Source organism: Rhinolophus hipposideros (assembly GCF_964194185.1).
Source record: "Rhinolophus hipposideros genome assembly, chromosome: 20".
NCBI lineage: Eukaryota > Metazoa > Chordata > Mammalia > Chiroptera > Rhinolophidae > Rhinolophus > Rhinolophus hipposideros.
The window spans coordinates 23,417,686-23,441,982 of NC_138066.1; the positions used below are offsets into that span (position 1 = coordinate 23,417,686).

At 34.5% G+C, this 24,297-nt stretch overlaps 1 protein-coding gene across 1 annotated transcript in view; it reads right to left on the bottom strand.

Moving 5' to 3' along the window:
* Positions 1-428: 428 nt before the first annotated feature.
* Positions 429-24,297, bottom strand: part of APPBP2 (amyloid beta precursor protein binding protein 2) — a 52,272-nt gene continuing 28,403 nt past the window's right edge. The window contains exons 5-13 of the mRNA XM_081029967.1: positions 18,283-18,451; positions 15,357-15,446; positions 14,020-14,087; positions 13,834-13,939; positions 13,026-13,150; positions 10,064-10,149; positions 8,225-8,415; positions 7,121-7,286; positions 429-5,011 (exon numbers count right to left, since the gene is read on the bottom strand). Coding sequence (XP_080886093.1) covers positions 4,758-5,011; positions 7,121-7,286; positions 8,225-8,415; positions 10,064-10,149; positions 13,026-13,150; positions 13,834-13,939; positions 14,020-14,087; positions 15,357-15,446; positions 18,283-18,451 — 1,255 coding nt within the window. The 3' untranslated portion in view covers positions 429-4,757. The remainder of the gene's footprint in view (positions 5,012-7,120; positions 7,287-8,224; positions 8,416-10,063; positions 10,150-13,025; positions 13,151-13,833; positions 13,940-14,019; positions 14,088-15,356; positions 15,447-18,282; positions 18,452-24,297) is intronic.

Below are 24,297 nucleotides of genomic sequence, written 5' to 3' on the forward strand. Positions count from 1 at the left end.
AAGAGGAAATGAAACACAAAAAGGCTTATCAAATTCCTACTGTTCAGAGGCAGAACTGGAACTGAAACTCAAATCCAGGGTTTTCTCCATGATGAAAGCCAGCAGATTTTCACCACGTCTCATCACCCATTTTCAGCCTTTTAGAGTTAGAAGACTAGGGAAAAGAATGGTGTATTTATTTTTGTAAAATCCCCTGCATTAATGTAGCGTTTGGTCTTTTCCAAAGCACTTTCAAGGTCACCATTTCCCAATGCTGTTACCATGTACCTCCTCTGCCACATATCTTACTTTTCTTGAACAAGAGCACTTCTGTTCTAGTTCCAACAGCTTCTCGCACTGTTCTCTAATGAACAGCATGCAATGTTTAAATAATCCCAAGTCCCCAACTAAACTGATCAAACTAAATTGGAAACAGATACACTACGAATGCAGGAACACTGTATTTATTAGGTCAATAATTCATTTTTAGCAATACAAGTACAGAATATATCACAATGCTGGTTACAAACATACTTAGTATGGTTTAATGGTTACAAATAATGGTGGGCACTACAAGTCTGTGATAAGGATAGGAAAGGTCATTCTGACACAATGAAGAACTGTCTTAAAAAAATCTACCAATGACCTTAGATATTTCTATAGAAATTACTGTGGCACTATTAGTAGGGATTTTCATGTAAAGAATTGTCAGTGATTTGCTTTTAATTGTTTCATTAAGACCTTTTTGAGTCTATTAAACTAAAATCCCCAGTTGCTTAATAAAGTATAAAAATAGTACTGACCTGGTAATATTTAATAAAATGTAGCATTCATTCACATCAGAAAAGTAGAACTAAACTGAAAAGTTTTAGTTACCATGGCAACATAGCTTCCTATAAAAGGAATATACAGAAACGAGTAATGTTACACAAATTGTACCTGCAACAGTTATTTAGTGATCCAACACTTAACTTGTGCACCACAAACCAAGTTTTCTAGATATCTATATATAGCATATATTTTTAATCTTAAATTTTACTTTTGAAAAAAATGTACACTTCAACAAACTCACTAAGGCCACTCATGCTACCGATACCTAGGGTTGCAATTAAAGAATCTTATTTAATAAATCCTAACGCACACTCCTTCAGATCACCAACAGGGTAAAACCAGTTTTCTGCCTAAAACATTCCTGAGATTTGTGGACAATACAACTACTAGTGTTCAAGCTGGAGATTAATCCAAATGTGAGATTAAAAAAAAAAAGAATTTCCTAGCAAGATCTGAGGTCCTCCAATGCTAGTAAGTGAAATATGTTAATTTTTAAAGCAAAAACAAAACTAAGGTTTGCACTTACAAATAAGTTGTAACTTTGCTTCCAAAAAAAACAGTTTGGAAACTTCAAGGCTACAAATTTTGGGGAAAAAATAAAAACCAACTGGCAGTTAACTATACCTGTTAGTTAGCAAACCATTCTTTCGAAAGTATGGCCAAAAGCTTCAATCATGTTTTAGGCATGGGTTGACTGTTCAGCATTCCATTTGCAACATAAGGAGCAGCCAAGTGGCAACTCGTTATTCATAAGATTGTAGCCTATGCTCTGAATTTTCACATTATGAACTCTTCCCAAACAGCCTAGGAACAAAGGTTTTTGTCGAATCTTTTCTTTTCACAAATGAAAGCATATTGGGATAACTATACAGGAGGTACTACAAAGCAATAGTGATTTCATTCTTAAGCAGAGGCAGAGCTTTGATGGTAATAAGGGCCCCACTGCTTTGAGCAAAGTCAGCTTTGAGCACCCATAAAATTATGGTCTAAAAAACCAATTGGCTTCATTAAACTGAATACATGCATGACTGACCACCTGTGTGGCACTCAGGAGTGTTACAGAGCTCCCTGATGCACCCAACTTGAGTAGCACCAAACTTTAGGAAAAAGACTGGGTAAGAGAAAAGAAATGAAAAGTCAGGGAGGATGAGACTAAAGACCCCTTATTTAACATTACTTTGCTGAACTTCCAGAAAAATCCTTAAGTTGCTCTAGGCTTCCTTATACACAACCCCACCACATGAGAAGTTTGTGCAAGCTATTGGCTATTGTGAGGCAAATTTTACTTCTTCCTTTGAGATTTTTTTTTAAAACCCCAGAAACCATGGTGACATTTACTGCTCTAACTTAACCTAATCATCCCCAATAAAAGGATAAATCCCACATTTTAAATTATTAGGGTATTATTTTTCATTAGAATCAGAAATAATAGTATATTAGGTAACACTACTAACAGAAACTGGAAATCTCTTTTCTCCACCTAGAGTATTTGCATTAAATCAAAGTGTATGGATTTATAGAAACCACACTAAAGCAGTGGTAATAAAGGGAAACTACCAATAGTATTTTTTTTAAAAGAAAAAACTGGCTGCCACTTAACATTCTCACCCTGTGATCCTCGGCTTCTGAATATCATGTTGCTTTATCACTGAGTGTGAGCTAAGCTAAGTTCAAATGGAATTTATAGTGGATGAGGCCTTAAGTCATTTGCTTGATTTTATCCTAGGAAATGCTATGTGCATAAAACCAAAAAAATAGATTAATTAAAAAAAAAAACTTCATATGGAAACATAAGTTTCAAAATATTTATTGAAAAACAATTTACCATGACATTCCTGTACCACAAACATACCACAGGACTCTAAATAACCAACAAAAGTATACAAAGCCTATCCTGAAAATATCTTTGGAGGTATTAAATATATAGGCCCATGAGGATAGAGCTGAGTAACTTAAAAATGTTAGTTCTTGGTCACACAGACTATTTGGTAATTGACAGAGAGGTGCCTCTTGGCATTAAATTGCAATTAACTGGCGTGGGGGTAAGGGCAGGCATGCCAATGTACTCTTTTCAAAATCAAAAAGAAAATAATTGAATTTAAGGAATAAACTTAAGTTTTGAAATCACGTAGTTATAATCTTAGGATCTGAGCTTGCTTCGTCTCTTTAGGTACCTCCCCCAGTCAATTCCCTCCTGGGGACTTAAAAACACTGGCTCATAACCAACAAGAACTGCAAGCAACAGTTTTAAACAAGATGATATTTTTAGGCAGTTCAAAAAAGTGTTTACAATCAAATTTATCTGAAATCTCCAATTAAATTTTCTGTATTCAATGTGGCAGAGTTTAGATTTTTTTCCCCCTCACACCCTAACGTGCATGTTAAAAGAAAACCAAAATTCAACACACATCCACTCGCCCACAGAGTACTCCAAGCATTAGCCAGGAGTAACCATCTCTAACAGCCAAGTCATGAAACCCCTGAAAATAGGGGGGAAAACCCTGATTCTTAACTATAGAGGCACCAAACAGGCCACTATAATAAGAATTGAGGTAACAGCAAAAGACCTTTTTGTTTCTTGGACTGCTACGTGTCACACTTCTCAAATTTGAATATTACCTCAACATTAAATAACCTGACTAGCTTAAAAAAAAAAAATCAAAACCCAATAAAGAGAAGACAAATTAGTGAAATAGATGTATCATTAGGGAATCTTTCCATCTGACTTGTGAATTTCAAGTACAATAACTTAGTTGTACTATTATTTACCATAAAAGTGAAAGCTTTCTAAGACTTGCTTATTTTGGGACATTCCTTTTTCCACTAATCCCCACAAATCACATAGTAACTTAAAATTCCCATCTGCACAAGAGCTATTTCATGACTCTCAGCAATACATTTGTTAATTGCACTGATTATCAGAGTAACTTTTAAAATGAGGGGGGTGGCTGTAGCAGATACGCATTATTTATAGACTTGCTTATGGCATTGCCGTCGTGTGTACCTTGACTAAAGATATGCCACTAAAATTGCCAAATTTCCCTAGTTTGGTGTCTATTATTACATGAATACAATTTTTGCATTATCACCTTTCATTATACATCTAAATGAAATCATTCTACTGATAAAGGTATATGCAGGGGCTAAAATAATCTAAAGCCTCTGGTCCAAATAACCCTTCAACCCTTTCTATATTAGGCTGGTCCTTTTTAGATCCTCCTGTCCTGTTAGCAAATGCTATCAGAGCATCTTACATTGTTGTACCAAAAGAAAAAACAAAACCAAAAACCAAAGAGTTAAAACTGCTGGTCTATCAGCTTTCTATTACTTACAGATCAACACTGGTCCAATACAGATGAATCTGACAGTCCTTCCCTTGTAATAGAGCTCTGGAGTGGTTGTACCCACTTCTCTGGGTCAGGTAGCCAAACCTAAGTCAGGATGTCCATCTTCTATTAGTACTTGTGTTAACTTTTCTATACTGCATATAAAGATTTTCCCCATAAAATTTCTTTACAGTACAGTATTGAATACCTCCACAAGGAAGAATTATATGTTAAAAAGTTGTTAAAATCATCCTTACATAATAAGAATGCAACTCTTTTAAACTCTTAAATAGTTTTATTTTGGGGTTCTTTTTTTCTTTCAGGCTTTCTGCAAAATGAATTATTTTTAAAAAAGAAAAAAAAAAAGATTTCTTGTTGTTTGTTCTACTAAGTTGAAAATATGGGCCAGACTACTTATACATGCGGTACATGCTGAATATAACTGAATATAGGCTTATTCCTATGGACACTCTGCAAGATAGGGATCACCCAAATAGGGTCAATGGACTGGACCAGTGTTTCAATGCAAATTCCAGCCCCAAAAAACAACATGGTTTTGATTTCACAGTATGAATTCCCTGGAATCTGGGAAAAGGTAAATTAGTTAGCTGAGGTCATCTCTCAGCAGCTCGGTCCCTCAACATTCTGAGAAATCAGGAAGGACTGTACCACTTCTTCAGTGGACTGGGGGCTGGTGTTGACGTCTTCCAGAGCATCGGTCACTGAATACTGTCGATCTCGCAACCGGTTCCAGTTAGATAGAACATTGTGATATTCAAACACTTTCTCATAATTGCCAACGGAGTTGTAAAGTTTAATGAGACCTCGGTAATCATACTCTAGTCCACTGTAGCCTTCACCAAAAAGTTTCTTCCCTGAAAGAAAAAACAACAAAAAAACAAAACGAAGAAAGTAAGCTCAACAATGAAATAAGAAGCAGTTTCTACAAGACAAAGATAACACATGTTTAATTCTTTAAACAGGGTGGCTGGCATGGTTTCGTTCCCTTGAAAGGAACAGATTCAATTCTTCTATCAGTGGTCCCCAAACCGGTCCTACCCATAAGCTATCTCTAAGACTTAAAAAAAAATTTTCTCGTCTAAAGCAGTTGGCTTCACTAGAATAAAATTACAACCTTTCATAGTTTGAAGGACTGATTTGGGAGATCTAAAAGTAAAGAAAAACAGCAGCACCTCTAACAACAGAAAAATACAAATGCACAAGGCTAATCATTGTAGCATTCTTTATAATTGCAAAATGTTAGAAACAAATGAAAATAGAATGGTCCGATCAACCATGGTACATCTATTCCATGGCACAGTATGCATCTGTACACAGAGGAAGAAGCTCTCAGTTCTCTATGAATTGATATGGAATGACTTATAGGGTATATTGTTAAGTTAGAAAAAGCAAAGTACAAAAAATTACCTAGAGTATGCTACCTTTTGTTCAAGAAAGGTAAAATAAAATATTTATGAACATTTGTGCAAAAAGACACACGAAAAGGACAAATAAAAAACTAATGAGATTGGTTATCCACAGTGGGTAGATGAGATGTGGGTAGAAGAAACTAGGAGAAATCATACATCTGAGAGCATACCTTTCTATAGTTCTGACTTTTAGAACATTAGTATTTCACATAACTCAAAAAAAAATTAACAAAGTAAAGATGGGGAAAATGTTATACAGACATAAACAAATGAACCTAATTATCTTTCAACTGAATAACTACACTGACAAGGTGGAGTGGGGAAGAGAGGAGTAACCCAAGTAAATTTTGAACACAGTATTTATTCTAAGTATACACCTTCAGGCTAGACAAAGAAAATTGCAAACAAAGACTGTACTCTAAGTAGTAGGTCTGTTCTTCATAGTACTATGGGTTAACAATTCTAAACTACTTTATGCGTATTTTAGGATCAGGCAAGTCAATATATTATGGATAATGGGAAATCCACATATACATGAATACATAACTTACAAGTATGACAGAGGTAGCACCGCAGAGGGGAAAGGATAGTGTTTTGAAAAAATGGCCTGGGTGTGTGTATCCATATGGGGAAAAAAAAACGGAATCTGATTCCTACCTCACACCATAAACAAAAATCAATTTCAGGATTACAGATCTAAATGTGAATGGTAAATCAGTTTCCAGAAGATAATCTTCTAAAAGAATATCTTCACGTTTGGGGTAGGAAGATATTTCTTATAAAGAAAAAGTGCTACTCATAAAAGAAAAGATCAAGACATTCGATTACATTAAAATTGCAAACTTCTGTTCTTTGAAAGGCACCATTAAGAAACAAGCAGTAAAATGAGAGCTATCTGCAACATATAACCAACGGGCTTATTATATCCATGTTGTATAAAAAAGTCCTATAAACCAGTAAGAAAACAATAAGACAATTCAGTATGAAAATGGGGAAGAGCTTAAACAGGCACATTAGATGATGCCCACAGAATCTTACTTTGAATATATAAGCCTGAAATGTAAACCATCCAAATGTTCTGAATATCTATTAACAGTAGAATGGATAAATAATGATATACCAATCCGATAATATATTATAAAGCACTGGAAATTAACAAGCAACAGTGATCTGGAACAACACAGATGTATTTCATAATTCATGTTCACCTAAAGAAACCAGACATATAAAAATATACACTGTATGATTCCATTTTCATCAAGTTTAAAAACAAGTAAACCTGATGTTAAAGTGAGAAGGGAGGAGGTAGTAATTACATAAATTGTTGAACTACTTTTGCTTATACTTAACACTGTCATAACTGTTCATACTGGTTACAACATCAATAAATCATGTTTAGGAAAATGTTCCAGATGATTTTTGGGTGGTTCCTAGGAATTCCTGGCAGTTGTACACTCATTTAAGTCTTAGTAATAACACTTCCCTTAAACAACATATAGATGTTGACTTGTTGATCTCTAATGAATTGGCCAAGAAAATTTAAAAATAACATACCAATTGCTATTGATCGCAAATAAAGTTTCTCAGCATTTTCATATTGATTCATGTCATAATTATATAAAGAAGCCAGATGTCCCACTGAAAGGGCCACTTCATAATCTTCTTGACCGAGAAGTTGCTCTTTAATCTGAATTGCTTTGATGTGCATTTCTTCAGCTTCCTGAAAAATAAAAATTAAGCTGTATGAACCATTAGATTGTATCAACAATTCTTACCCAATGAGCAAGGTTTTTCTAATTGCCAAAGACATTGTATGGATGGCATAAGTTAATCAGATCAGGGAACATACTATGCTGTTATTCCAAAAGTTGCCTATGAAAAGCATTATTGGTTTTGAGAAGCTATGCACATAACCTGATGATAGTAATAGTGTTCTGTGCCAAAAATGTTAAGAGAAAACTTGCCCTGGTAATAAAAAATTGTTCAAAGAAATTAACTCCAAAACATTCCAAATGAAAATTATTTCTTTCAGTTAGTATGCTCTAAAATTTAACTGAACCGTGTGAAGAAACTCTATACTACAGTATGTTAATGTACATAGGAGTACACTTTATTTATTGGAGTTTGGGCAATTTTTATTCCAACAAACTAAACTCAGGTTATTTAAGGGATATGTGTAGATTAATTTTCAGGTAAAAATTAACGTCTTAGGCAGCCACTCTCATCCTTTTCCTTATTGCGACCCTAAAAGGGACATTAAGAATTTATAACCCAAAGTTCTAAAAGAAAACTAAGTTCAGTAAATTTTTATTGCTACAATTAACTATACTTGCAGTATTTCTTGCATACTTACTATGTGCCAGGCATTCTAAGTGCTGTACTTAACTAGCTAAGATCTATGTTTTTAAGTCTAACTATAACAAGCACTTGAGCCTTTATGGTTTGATATGTTTCTTATTTGTCCACGGTCTGGATTTTAACATTTTATTTATATTTTGAGTATGTTGTTTTATACTAGCTGTTTTCTCATTTTTTTTGGTGGAATAAGGTAGGAGTATAATAAATGTATACTTTGTTAAGATTACTGAAATTATTTAAGATAGTACTTTATTATCTTAAGATTACTTAGAGAAAAATAACAGTAAAACATGCTTCTACCTTAAATTTTCTCATTGACTGATACAGTCTTCCAAGGTTTCCATAGTGTTTTGCAGTCTGTACATTAAATTCTCCAAAAGCTTTTTTAGCTAGTTGGAGTGAAGACAGGTGCAAATCATGAGCTTCTTGAAGCAGCCTCTGTTCAGTTTCTTTATTATGACAGTCAATAGCAATTTCCTCTAAAATAAGTGCTAAATAAGAAAGGGATAAAATTAGTGCACTTCCAAACCATCTATCAAAGCTAATCAGACCATATCATTTACAATTAAATTCTGCAAATGTTTTTTTACATATATATTTATGTGTGGTTATGGTTTAAAACTGGTAAAGATGAAATGTATTCCACTTTAATGAAAAAATACAGTTTGGGGGTTGTTCAGTTTTACATAGTGTAACGAATTTCAAATTTAAGAAAAACAATGGTATGCATCAAATTATGTTGCAGAATTAATTTATATTTTACTAAACTGTTATACTTTGCTGATGTGAATTTGTTTTATAAAACCAATGGAAAAAGGAAAAGGCAAAAATTTTTAAATTATGAAACTGTGTCAAGGAGTACCTAAACACTGTTGAAAATTTTGAAACTGCACTTTTATAAAATATATTTAACCAAATACAACTAAAAGAACTGGTTTCCTCCCATTCATTTGACTGACCAAATCAGGCAAGAGGACAGTTCAATTTCAAAGTCACATGTAAGACTTTCCAATTCCATTTACAGTTTTAAAAATACATAGTCTTTTATCAGGTAATTTTATTTCTAGGAAAATTGTCCATATGCAGAAAAGTAAGAGATTTAGTTTACTGTAGCAATTTTAAAGAACAAAAGGTTAACAACACTATAAAGATCCAATAATAGAGGTAATATTTTCTCTTAAAAATATTAGAGAAAAGGATATATACCTACACGTACTGAAATGGAAAAAATGTTCACAATATATTAAGTGAAAAAAGCAGATTATAAAATTAAAAAAAAATTCATTCATTCCATTATTTTAAGAAAGAGTCTTAAAAAATTCACCAAAATGTTGGTTTTAGATTGGTGGAATTTCAGATGACTTAATGTTTTTCTCTTTTTCTATCTAACTTTTAATTTCTTCAATTAATCATGTATTAATTGTGTACTTTATAAATGCAAACTGAGAGGGGGGGAATAAACCCAGTTCTAGAATTAAGGTAAAATTTTTCCAACATGTATGGATAATGTTACCCTATGGCTCATGATCCAATTATATTGGTAAAATAAATGCCTTAAATGAGAATCTTGGTAGTGATTAGAAGAAAAGTTGAAATAAGAAAAAAAGAAAGTGATATTTGGTAAGAGCCTTACAACAGTAAGGGTAACATGATGTGAAGCTGAGTTTCAGGATCCTGCACTATAAAGCTGAAAGTATGTGAGAAACCCATCTTCAGTTTGTTATCCATGTTACTGTGCAATAATCATTTGTGTTATCCTCCCCTCAAAAGAAATGAATGAATGCATGTAAAGGGAGGGAAGGAGGGAAGATAGACATTCTGGCTTATTAACAATGTTATATGAGAGAAGCAAACAACCTTTCATTTTGAAACACTGGAAATTCTTAAGTAGAGTTGCATACAAATATTTTAAATCAGTGAACCGGCTAGCTTAACAATACATATAGTGTAATCCTAAGCACTGCCCTTGAGGAAACAAACAAATACCCCTATTTTATACCATATATTATCAATTTAAAAATACCAGAGACTGGACATTACAATTGACAGCGCAGAAAAATCTAAAACACACACACACACACACACACACACACACACACACACACACACACACACACGAGACCAGATTACAAAGAGTACCTTTCACCCTCTTTGAAGAAGCCAAAAGAAGATGATCTTCAGGTAGGATGTGGGTAATGATACCAATAGCTCTTTCGGCATGAAATCTGTAATACATATAGATATAGTCTGGCATTTCTCCCCTCCCCCGCCACCTTTCCCTCCGAGGCTTCCTTACCTCCCTTCTCCCTCCAACACTGAGTCATGAAAATTAAACCTTCAGCCCACCATTTGGACAAAAATGTGAAATGCAGATAGATATATTCTGGTATTTCTATTTAGTTACAAATGATTTAAGCATTTAAAAAAATCACAATGTGTCATATAATAGTGATGGAATTTCTGGAACTATTTTGTTTGTTTAAACTTCCGTCTGTTGTGGATCAACTTTTAATATCCAATGGATTCCCATCTTCCTCAAGGCTCTACATGATCTTTTACTGGGCTACCTCTCTGATCTCATCTCCTGGCATTCTCAGAAACAATCCAGTCTTTTCCCTCCAGTCACACAGACCCAGCAGTTTTCTCAACACACAAATCATGTTCTTACCTAGGACTCTTGCACTTGCTTTACTGTCTCTCTGGAATGCTCTTCCCTGGAACTTCCACATGGCTCACTGCTGAAAAGCCTTTTCAGACCAGCCAATACCGTATTTCCCTGAAAATAAGACCTCACCAGACAATCAGCTCTAATGAATCTTTTGGAGCAAAAATTAATGTAAGACTGGGTATAATATAATATATAATATAATACCAGGTCTTATATTAAGTTTTGCTCCAAAAGATGCATTAGAGCTGATTGTCTGGCTAGGTCTTATTTTCGGGGAAACATGGTACAAAAGTCCCTAAAATAATCTACCATCACTCTTTAAACTCTTAGCTTACTTTATTCTTGTTCACAGCTTGCATCCTCATCACCTGACATGTTTGGTTATTTGTTTACGGTCTAGCTCACCAAACAGAAGATAAGCTATTTGTCTATTTTATCTGCCAATTCCTCTCAAACAACTGTGAGCCCTCCATCCCCATCTTCCAAGTAGTCATTAATTTTTCTCAGATCTGCCTTCTAATTCACTAATTGTCTCTAGTTGTATCTAATCTGCTGTTCAACTAGTCTACTGAGTTCTAATATCAATTACTATTTTTCCAAATCTAGCCATATTTTATTTTTATAACTGCTCCCATTAAGATATAAATCATACCACACAATTCACCTATTTACAGTGTATAATTCAATGGTTTTTAGTATATTCAGAGTTGTGTTACCAATCACAATTTCAAAATATTTTTATCACCCCAAAAGGAAACCCTGTGCCCAGTTAGCAGTCAATCTACATTTTCCTCCAACCCCCCAGCCCTAGGCAACCACCTTTATTTTCTCTCTCTATGGATTTGCCTATTGTGCACATTTCATATAAATGGAATCATACAATATGTGGTCCTTTGTGACTGGCTTCTTTCACTTAGTACAATGTTTTCAAGGTCCATCCATGTTGTAGCATGTATCAGACATTTTATTTTTAAATCTGCCTTTTGTGCTTTATTTTCCCTCCAAAATATTACTGATTCCTTCTTTTATATCAGGGTCAGCAATTTTTTTCTGTAAAGGGCCAAATGGTAAATATTTTAGATTGTGTGGGTCACACACTCTGTCCCAATTACTTAACTCTGCTGTTGTAGCGTGAAAGCAGCCAGACAATACATGAGTGAATGAGTATTGCTATGTTCCAATAAAGCTTTACCTGGCTTGTAAGCCACTGTTTGCCAACCCATTTTATATCTTTAATCATTTAAGAATACTTACTATATAGCATCACCCAAATAGTTCTGTTAAGCGATATTCTTAGAGTACTATGTTCATTATATCTGCTGACTTTCACTCACAGAGGAAACGTTTCCTTATTTATTTTTAATTTTTTTAAATGATGAGCTAATCTTCAGTAGTGCCAGATTTATGAAAAGTCTGTATGGCTTGGGTTGAGGGTTAATTATTTCCAAGAGTTTTACATTTTCTCCCAAAAGGCATCCCAAGAGAACGAGCAGTCTCAAAGTGCTTTTCAATGTTTTTCTACATTTTGGGGTTCCTGCATACATGATGCCCAAACACAGTGGTACGTGTCTGCAGTTACAAATTCCCCTATGAGGAATTTATGATACGTTTCCTTGTCATGGCGCTTGCCAGTGGGCAAATTGTTTTTCCTAGTCTATCTTTTCCCTGAGGGTGTAGTTAGTCTTCATCTTGGTTTCACGTGAGGATTTCAGTTCTAACTCACAACTTCCTGTGGGCTAAATGCCTTGTCTCTTAAACACAGGAATGTGTTAAAACTTCTGAGCTTTCCCACCGCCTCAGGGCAGTTATACCAAAGGTTGGATTTTAATCCATTATTTATTCTTTTGGATTTTAGTCCATTGTGGTCCCTTGGGGATTTCCTCTCTTTTGCAAGCTCAGTTATGCATTTAAAAAGGTGACTGTTTTATTCAGTACATTTCTGTGCATTTTGAGCAAGAAATTTAGGTTAAGTCTACCATTTAGCCAGATGCTACTGAATTACACAAAGTATTGAAGGAAATATTCAAAAGAAAAGACATATTCCATATGAAGATATTAAAGTCTCAATATTAAACCATATACAATCTAAATAAATGGCTTATAACTTGGTATGATTTTAAACGACTTCAAGAACATTTTATGGTGACGGAAGGTTTGACTTTCAATGGTGAGCACACAATGCGATAATATACAGATGATATATTATAAAATTGTACATTTGAAACCTATAGTTTTATTAACCAGTGTCACCCCAATAAATTTAATAAAAATAAAATAAAACGAAAAAGTTTAAAAAACAAAACATTTTAGGCATCATGTTAAAGCTCCCAGACGACAAATTTAATACATAAAGTACATTAAATACTACTATTAGGAAAACAAAACAATAGCAATAGCATTTAATCCCTCAATGAAAAGGAATGTGGAACTTACAGTGCATTGTCAAATTTCCCAGAGCTATATTGGTGAACATAAGAAGAATAAGCCAAGTCTTCATGAGCTGTTGCTACATGGATATTTTTGCCACCAAATACTGATTGCCGAATGTCAAGGGCTGCCTGAAAGTCATGAAAATAACTGATAATACTGTAAATCCTTAGTAACCATTACCCAGTTAAATTAAGCATCCTAGTAGTTTAAATATATATTCAATCCCTCAGTTTTGAAAAAAACTTCTGCTGTATTTAAATCACAGAACATAAAAGTCACCTCTATAAGGCTTGATTTTCTGAGGATTGGTTCTGACTTAAAAGGTTTAATAATAAAAATCATTTATAATTCTTGGGTATCACATCAGTGTTTCCCTCAATGCCCTTCTTCAGAAGTGAACTATAAAATCAAGGCTACCTTGTCTAGAGCGATGGCATAACACATCATTTACCTGAGAATGATTAAGATAAGGCCTAAAATAATTGTTAGTGACCCTCCTTGCTATTATAAAGGCAGCTATAATGACTTACGCTCAATCAACAAAGACAAGCCATCATCTGGGCAAATAAGAAATGGAAAAGTACTCTCAATTATGAGCCCACAACCCAACAACTCTTTCCTTAAATGACTCTCTTTAATTCCTAAAACATTAACTTTTAGGTTTTCCACATATTATTTAGTAAAATAATGGTGTGCCATATACAAGGAGGGCTCAGAAAGTTATTTTTAGAGTGGTTTATACACTGCAAACAAATACAGGTCAGCAAGTCGATTTAGGATGAAAGAAAAACAAGTGTAACTATTAACATACCTGATAAATTGCAACAGACTGACAGATATTATCTACATTGAGTAAGTAGAACCCATAATCTAGAAGGGTATCAGAATATTTTGGGTGTTTGGATCCAAAATGATCCCTATAAAAAGATACAAAAATATTAGGATATAAAGTAGAGACAGATAATTTGAAATGGTGTTTTTAATAACAATCACCTACCGTGCCAAATACACTGCATGTTTAATTAACTGTTCTGCCTTCTTAAATTCACGTTTTACAACACAAGCCTAAAGATAAAATGAAAAATTGTTAAATAACTCTTTAAACAGTTAGTGTCCTAAAATAGGTATAGCTTACATATTCAAACTATAATGCTCAAAAAGAAAAAAAACCACCTTCAAACATAAGTTATATTTATAATTTCTTTCCTTCCAAGTACTTGAAAATTCTATTATAAATAGATCTATACATATTCTGGGAAATTATAAAGCTTAAAATTTTAACAGCCAAGCCCAATACAAACCTGTTATAACACCATACAGTTATTACAATATTATTGACTATGTTCTCTATGCTGCTCTTTACATCCCTGTGACGATTTTGTACCTGCCAATTTGCACTTCTTAATCTCTTCACCTTTTACGCCCAGCCCTCGCAAACTCCCTCCCAGTCATCTAATAATTTTTAAATGCACACAAATTTCAGTGTTCTTACTTCCTATATTTTGATTCATTACAATAACCAGTAGTTTTTAAACTCTAAATATCATCTGCACATAGAAATACAAATCTTGCATATATTCAGTTCTTTATATTAAATGTATATCCAGTGTTTTAAATTAACTAAAAACATATTAATATCTCTCTTCTAGCTCTGATAACTGAATATTTATGCTATTTGCTCTAAAGTGACTTATTTAAATGAATTTTATAGAAATCTTAGACTCTTCTATAATTTTAGCATCTTTCTTCTGATTGAAATTTCCATTAAGTAAAATCAACCAAAATGGAATATTCAAAACTGAAAAATCTCTGGATGGAAAGAGTACATTTGAAATGTACATCAATGCTTTTGAAGCTACAATGTACCAAAGCAGCAATTTTTAAACATTACTTAATGCCTCAAAAAGTTAATGCATTTATTTACAGAGTAAGAAAAAAACTAAAGGAAAAAAATCACATAAGTATTACCCACCAGGTCAAGTACAGAAATCTATCATATTGTGAGACTGCAATACTATGACCAAAAGATTTAAAACTAGGCTATCCTTTAGGAGAAAAGTAACCAAAGCCCATACAACTGTGGCACAGAAATTCAAGTAGTTGTAAAGGTTAAAGAAAAACAAATTCAAGGCAGAATAAGCACCAAAATACTACTTTGATCTGTACTTTAGTGAGTTGAATTTTCAAAATGATTTTTTCACAGGTTTTCTAAGAATAGGAAAATTAACCAAAGTCTGTATGTGAGACAGCTTTGTTAAATAATAGGTTAATTAAAACAAATTTAAAGCTTGCTAAATCCAAGAATTCACTTAATGATTTTAATATTATACTCACCTTTGAAGCTTGTCTTAAAACATCCACCACGACTTTGACTGGTAAGCCTGCTGTGATTTCTTTCATTGCCTCAATGCACCATTTATATGCCTAAACACACACAGACACACACACACACACACACACACACACACACACAAAGAGCAATAACTGTGATAAATCAAATTGACAGTATTTAATAAAATAATTGTGAATTTTTCCCTGCAAGTTTTCAAGTAGTTGAGCAAGAACACACACAAAATATTTACACTTAAAATTTCCTTTCCAAGGTAAAGTTTTCTTGAGAATATAAGTTTCATTTTTCTTTGGACGTGTGACACATATTCAGGAAATCAGAGGCATGTCCTCTCTTGCCCGGAAGTCTCTGCACATACTGTTTCCTCCTTCTTCCAACTCCTTGACCCACCTAACTTGTCTCTCAGGTTTCAGCCTCAGACTGGGTTTCCCCTACTATAAAGCTTATCATTTTGTATCTTAATTGCCAGTTTAGTTGAGTGCTTCCTTTGTGCCAGCTATTGTTCTAAGCACTTTATGTTCATTAAGGCATTTCACTGACACAACAAACCTGAGATACTACTATTATTATGGAAAACTGAAGTGCAGAAAGGTTATGTGCCAGGCAGTGTGTTAGCACACAGGTATTTATCTCGTGGGGAACAAAACATAAAATGATCTTCCTCTCTTAGTGGGGGAAAGAAAAACCCCCAAAATAAATTACTTTGGATAATAAGAACTGCTTCAAAGAAACAAAACAATATTATGAAGGGATCATAAGGAATGGGGGGAGAATTAGAAAATGAACATTTGATTTCCTCTGCAAGCTTTCTTCTCTTACATTCCACCTAAAAGATGTAGCTACTCAGAAGCAATTTTGATGCAAAAATAAACTACACATGATTTAGGCCAAAAAAACTGGTTTGTTTATAAGATAGTAAATAGGCTGATTTTGCTCCAGAAATAATAAGGTAAAATCTTTAGAACTGTGGTAGACTGCAACACTGCTTCAAAGTACTTGCTGCCCCATCACTGGGGAAGGATATACTTCCCATCCACATTAAAGACTAGAGTTGTCATGTGATTCCCTTTGGCCAATTAAAATAGGAGCTGAAATGAAATGTGCCATTTCTGGGAGAAAGCTCTACAAGCCAGTAGTACTTCCCCATGATGTTTATGCCTCTGTTCCCAGGCTGGTAATGTTCTAGAGAGAAAATGCTCCACCACATGGGGTTCTGATTAAAGTATAGACATAATGTTAAGCATAGCCACAGAGATGTCCAAGACAGGATGTAACATAAGCAAGAAATAAACTTTCATTGTTCCAAGCCACTATTTTGAGGTTAATATTAACTCAGCAGAGCTTAGCCTCCCCTACTATCAGAATATGGTGATAATTCATCAAACGATATCCTCAAGATTTGTGTAGTTTTTCTCTAGATATGAATGACAAATTTATTTATACTTAAAAGGATAAACTATGAAAATTATCCAAGAAATATTCATAAACTTAAACATTCATCATGAACATGCTGAGAGCTATAAACACCATGAATAAGGCACTGTATAAACTCCCAATCCAAATGTGGAAAGAAAATAACTGCCTAATAAAGAAAGTAGAAACTAGTAAATAAAAGGCACTTTGTTCCACTAAAGACATTGATGCATCTAGACATATTAGATGGGCCTGGAGCTGAGCATGGGAGTAAAGAATAGCAAGTTATGAATCACTCTATGTGACAGAAAGAAGAGTGTAGCGTTCTAGAGGGAAGTATGAAAAAGAGGGATGAAAAGAAACAATGAAAGAGGAAGGCGAGGTGGCTAAGGTGAGCTCCTATGTACAGATATAAAAAGACGGTGGGGCACCTGGAGAACTTCTAAGATTGGCATTTTTAATACTCAATCTGCTGTTATTTGCCTCACTCACATTTCCAGTAAAGTCGGCTATCCACACAAAAGCCTTCTGTGAATGGAATTCTTTGATTTTGGTGTATGAAAATCATAGAAAGGGGTCAAGTCCTACATTTGTGGCGATAAACTATGAAACAAGGGGCAGCAAAACAATCCATCAACAGAACTAATTCAGCAGATACAGGAATTCAGCATTAAAAACAACCAGAAGAACATACATAAAGCACCTGAGAAATTGCAGGCATACTGATAAGGATTTTAGATTTTTACACATGCGTTTGATGCCTTCTTATATAGATATTAAAAGCAGGATGAACACTGGAGTTGCATAACATCACTTTATAATTATTCTAGAATATTGTAGTTTCATTTCTAATTGTACTTTTCCTTTAAATATGGAATATATGTATAACAAAAAATCAAGATAAGGATAATTTTAAAACATGAAAGGTAAATGACAGCTACTTGACAGCATAATTGTAAGCCGACAGCATGAAATAATTATAATATTCCATAAATAAAGCAACCAAGTAAAATAGTTAAGCATACATAGATCAGTTCTCAACTAAGTATTCATTACCACCAAAACATTAATTTAATAGTATAAAGCCAGTATATATATCTTTCTCATAAGGCAGAAGAAGCAAAACAATGCAATATAAATAAAATCTAGCTTCCTAATGCAATGAATGCCTTCAAGTTATGAGAGTTTACCCAGAGTCACATAATCAGTAACAAGCATCTATTAAAGCTTTATTTAACAGAGCATTCCCATCAAAATAATTTAGGCAGAGATATATTTGGTCGAGTTAAAAACAAAAACAAAACAAGCCCTAAATCGTACACGTTTAAAATCCATCTCATGGAATACTTCTTTTGCCTGATTTAAAATATTCCATTACAAATGTGTACTGCTTTAAATACCTAATTTGTGAAAATGAGATCTGTTAAGACAAATACAAGAGTATATCTGTTTTATAGATACTTACTGTCAAAATGAAATGTACTTCAAAAGACTTACCTCATCATAGTGACTTTTTGCAAATAGGAGTGCACACAGCTCTCCATAGAGTGCAGCTTTGTTTGCTTGCTGGCCATGTTTGGCGAGTTTACCCATATATGTCTGAGCTAACTTAAATGTTTCTTCACCCAAATGATATTTGCAATTTCCATTTCGCACGTGAAGCAACCTGCAAAAGCACACACAATATTCCTCTATTTTTGATACTTCCAGCATGGTTGGCCTGATAACCTCTTACAGACCATTATGTGGTGCCCCAGTGAGTTAGGAAACTAGATGCAAGAAATGAGGCAGGACTGGGAAATATCTGCCTGGCTCAAATTAGGATCAACTAATGCACAAAAAGGAAGTAAATACTCTGCCCAGAAAATTACATATGATTAATCTCATCCAACTTTGATTCCTTATCTTCTCTAAAGATGTTGTATGCTTAGTGCACTCAGCATGTGCTATGTCTAGCTTCATCTAACATTTAACTCTTTGTGCTCCAAATCCAAAAGTAACAGAATCTCATTATAAAAAATTTGGAAAATAAGAAAATGAAAATCAACATGAAATACTACTACCTACCATTACTTTCCATTCCTTTTTCTAGTATATTTGTGTAACACTTGATCAGTTATCACTCACTTTATGTTGCTTTATAAATATTCACTTTTCCTTATCTTTCCGATAAGGTAAGTTCACTGAAAATAGCAGTATTGTAAGCTGTTTCCTTTATAACCTTTGTCCTCTCTGGTGAAAAAATACAGAGTTCTTTACACAAAGTAACTGTAAAACTGCGCTGACTAATAATAAGCAAGAGTAATGAAATGCTTTAGGTCCAGACTGAGGTGTAGATAGCAACAGGAGACATACAAGACAGGAGACTAATGTGCGGACTGGACATGTACTTCTGTTTCTATTGTAACGCTGGCTAGAACATATGCCCAGGTATCATGCCAATACAATTTTCGGAAAATGCTCAGCCCTGAGAGCGAACAAGGTATAAAGATCATTTTTTAAAAAGCCAAATATGGAGAGGTTAGGAAGTATTCTTCAAACGTATTATAAAAAACAGGTACTTACAATTTACTTTTCCTATCTACACCAAAAATATTAACAGATCAATCATCCGGGATGACAAATACTCTAACAATCTTCTAATCTCAATCATTTGTACAGTCAAATGAAACAGGGCTACTTGATAAGGTGGCAAATACTACACAATGGCAATGTGCATTCTCCCAACACTCACCATATAATTATCTGCTTTTAGAAAAGACTAAAACCCTAAATCAAAATAATATACCAAAGTTAATCAAATATTCTGAATGGATTATCTTTCATAATACCAAATTCCAACTTAAAGCAGAAATAAATGTAATAATTTATCAGGCTACTTTTGAATGGTGAGCAAAGTGGACTTATATTCTTACGCAGAAGTAGAAAAGTAGAAAACATATGTGTCTTGGTATACAACTTTTCATGCTACACTAACTGTACTCATACAGAATAGAGAGACGATGTTACTTTGTCAAATTGTTGATCTCATGACCAAGTAGTTTGCAACGACCTGTCACAATGAAAACCATACATAGGAAAATAGAACTGAAATCTAGTAAAACATTACAGTAAAAAGAAATATGGAGGGGCGGCTGGTTGACTCAGTTGGTTAGAGCGCAGTGCTCATAACACCAAGGTTGCCAGTTTGATTCCCACATGGGCCAGTAATCCCCCAGCTGCGCCTTCCACAACTAGAATGCAAACAATGACTTGACTTTGAGCTGATTGGTCCTGGAAAAACACACTGTTCCCCAATATTTTTCAACTAAAAAAATAAAGAAATACGGTAGTTCCGAGATAAAGTTTTGAGACTCTTACTTGACTGAGCATATTATGTGCCAGTCATTTTTCTAGGGGCAAGGAGGTAGTGGTAAAAAGAAAGAATGCATGCACACAGAAGATTCATTCTAGTGGGGAAAAGTGTGTTAGGGTAGACAGACGAACACACCAACAAACAAGACTTTCATTGAAAGATAAATGCTATGAAGATGATAAAAATAGGGTAATACACTTAAGAGCTTCATAGAAGAGGTGTTTGGGGTAGACAGGGAAGAATTCTCTTGAGGAGGTAACATTTGAGTTGGCACCTAAATGAAGAAGAGGCAATCAAGTGAAGATCTGGGGGAAACAAGTTCCCAACAGGACAAATGCAAAGGCCCTGAGAAAGGGAAAATAATTCTGGCCTTATTTCAAAGAACAGAAAGAAGGCCAATGTGTCTGTATGATTGAAGGATTATGTAAAAAGAGATGAGAAAGCAGAGATAAGGACGATTTTATAGGGCTTTGCTGGCCTCGGTAAGAAGTTCTGGTTGCAATAGTGAGAGATTATTTGATTTATGTTCTAGAACACTATCTAATAGAACTTCCGGAAATGTTCTATACATGTCCTGCTCCATTTGGTAGCCACTAGCCACAAGTGGCTTTTGAAAGCTGAAATGTGCTTAGTGTAACTAAGGGCTGATTTTTAATTTTTAACTCTAATTAATTTAAATTTAAATAATCACATATGCTTAATGGCTACCATATTGGACAGTGCAACTCTAGAAAGAATGTTATGGCTGCAGTGTGGAGAATGGATTATAATTAAGAGTGGAAGCAAGGCAACCAGGACATAAGATATTACAGAAGTTCAAAAAACACGTAAGAAAAAAGGATTAGTATTAGAAATACAGATTTCAGTTATCCAAATGGCTGAATGAGAAGATTAAAACCAGGTATAGGCTATAAATTTAGAGCATCAAAAGAGCAGTGTTCACCTCTCACTGCTACAATACTAAGAATTGCATTTCCAGTAACTTTTGCTGTAGGCATTCCCCTCAAAACGAAGTTTCTAGAAATTAACTGGTATGTGATGGGAGTAGCAAACTAAATATTTCATGCCAGAAAAGCACAGCTCAGTATTTCCTACAGTACCTGCTGGCTGCCTATCAAAACAAAAGGGCAAATTAAATATATGGAAGGAAAACTCTTCAGGGTCTGTGTGTCCATCTGGGCTGGCACTGGGCAGGATACAGGACCCAAGGAACTTTTGGTCCAACTGAGGATCTAATTTTGCCTTATCATTCAACCTAATGAAAAGGCAGGTTCGTTCTCAAGGCTCTCCAAAATGTGGCTCTACCATGTAAGCATGGTATTTTCTTATTATATTTTAAAAACTGATTTTATTTTTTAGAGCAGTTTTAGGTTCACAGTAAAATCCCATATACCCTTTGCCTCATAGCATTTCATTTTTATGACAACATAAGATCACATCTACTTGATCAATAGCTATTGTCCAAAGCAATTACTACTTAACTGGTTAAACTACTCATTGTTTGAAATGGAAATTATACCAAACTGCAATCCACAGCAGCTGTACCATTTTACAAGGATTCAAGCACAAGGATTCTAATTTCTCTACATTCTTGCTAACACTTTTTCTGGGTTTTTTTGTTTGTTTGTTTTAATTACAGCCATGTGGTAGGTGTGAAGTGGTATCTCACTCACTGTGTTGGATTTACATTTCCCTAATGACAAATAATGATGAGCATCTTTTCATATGCTTATTGGCCATTTACATATCGCTTTAAGAAATGTCTGTTCAAAGTCTTTTACCCACTTTTTAATTGGGTTGTTTGTTGTTCTTGAGTTGTAGTTCTCAATATATTCTGGATACTAGACCCTTATCTGATACATGATTTACAAACATTTTCTCATAGGTTGTCTTTTCACTTGTTAATGTCCTTGATGCACAAAAGTTTTAATTTTGATGAAGTTCAATTCACCTGTGAACAGAGAGTTTTACTTCTTATTCCTAATAAGGATGATTTTTACTTCTTTTTGTTTAATTGGTTTGGCTAGAACTCTTAGGACAATGTTAAATAGTAGTAGTGAAAGAGGGTATCCTTGTCTTGTTCTCAGGGAAAAGCTTTCAGTCTTTCACCATTGAGTACATTAGCTGTGATTTGTCATAAACGCACTTTACCATATTGAGGAAGTTCCTTCCTATTCCTAGTTTTCTGAATATTTCCATCATGAAAAGGTGTTGAATTTTGTCAAATGTCTTTTGTGTCAATTGAGATGATCACGTTTTTTCCCCCTTTATTCTATTAATATGGTGTATTATATTCATGGATTTTCTTATGTTGAAATCACCTTTGCATTCCTGGGATAAATCCCACTTAGTCATGGTATATAATACTTTTATATCTGTTGAAAATTTCTGCATTGTATTCAGAGAGGATATTACTCTGGGGTTTTCTTTTCTTGTAATGTCTTTACTTCTGATTTTGGTATCAGTTTAATGCTGGCCTCACAGAATGAGTTAGGAAGTTCCTTCCTCTTCAATTGTTTGGAAGACTGAGGACCGGTGTCAATTCTTCTTTAAATGTTTGGCAGAATTCACTAGTGAAGTCTTCTCATTCTGGGCTTTTTTTTTGCTGAAGGTTTTTGATTACTAATTCACTCTCCTCATTTGTTATAGGTTTGTTGAGATTTTCTATTTCTTCTTGGTTCAGTTTAAATAATTTGTGTTTGTAGGAATTTATCCATCTACGTTATCTAATTTGTTGGCATACAACTATTCATGGGATTTTATGATTCTATTTACTGAAAGGTTGGCAGTAATGTCCTAACTCATATACCTGATTTTAGCTGTTTGCGTTTTCTGCGTCAATCTGGTGTAGTTTTAATTTTAAGTGGGGAAGCAAAGCATGTGACACGTAGCAGGCACTGTTGGCTCCCTAACCAACAGCCACTTTCCCCAGTTAACGCTTGTTGGCAGAACCCTGATTTTGTTCGGGCATTGACCCCCTTTTCTCACAGGACTCAGGAGTATTTATAAGTAGTTTAAGCCAACCATAGGGTAGTGATCCCATTCCACTTGCCAGTGATTGATTCAGAGAACACCAAATGAGCTAGTTCTGCCTAATGAGACTCAAGGGTAGATCAGCTGGGTGGTTTCTAAGAAAGGCTCCCTGTCATTAAAGATAAAATATGGTGCGTGGGAAGGGATTCTATCTTGTGCTAGACAATGTGGAATCTGCATGGGGTATCTCAAACCACAGCAGCATTCATACAACCACTGGGGAGTTAGCCAAAGACAAAAAAAAACCCAGCACAGAGGACAGAGGAGCAGATAGATAGAAAAAACCTAGTTCCTTAATAGCTCTATGATTCTAAATTAACTGACCCTGGAGGCAACTGACATTGTATTGATAACCTTTTTTTCAAATTCTTTGTATTTTTAGGGTGCACTGCTTATGTAGATGGCTGCTATCATATTTGCTATACAAGTGTTTGTGACCTTTCTGTGGATTGTACATTTTATTAACAATATTCCTTTGTATCAACTAATGGTTTTTATCTTGAATTCTGCTTTGTTTTTAATATTTGTTTTCTTTGTTTTAATTGGGAAATCGTGGGAACAGTGTGTTTCTCCAGGGCCCATCGGCTCCAAGTCATTGTCCTTCAATCTAGTTGTGGAGGGCGCAGCTCAGCTCCAAGTCCAGTCGCCATTTTCAATCTTAGCTGAGGGGGCAGAGCCCCCCATCCCATGCCGGAATTGAACCGGTAACCTTGTTGTTAAGAGCTTGCGCTCTAACCAACTGAGCCATCCGGCCACCCCAATATTTGTTTTCTTTTAACAATACATAGCTGGATTTCATTTTCTAAAACCCTCTTGGCAGTTGCTATCTTTAGATAGAGGAACTGAGCCCACTTACATGTACTGTGATGTTAGTGATTAGTTATATTTGGTTTTAATCTTTTCATATTATTTTTCACTCGGCATAATTATTTTCTTATTGTCTTTGCTTGTGACTAGCCTGGACAGATTTTCAATCATTCTTACCCCTACTCCCACTACCCTAATTTGGAATGTCTATCATATTTTTCTATTACGCAAGTCATTATATATCCACCCCTATCATTACTCCACTTTTCTTTTTTTTTTTCTCCACTTTTCTAAGACTTGTATTACTACACTTTCCC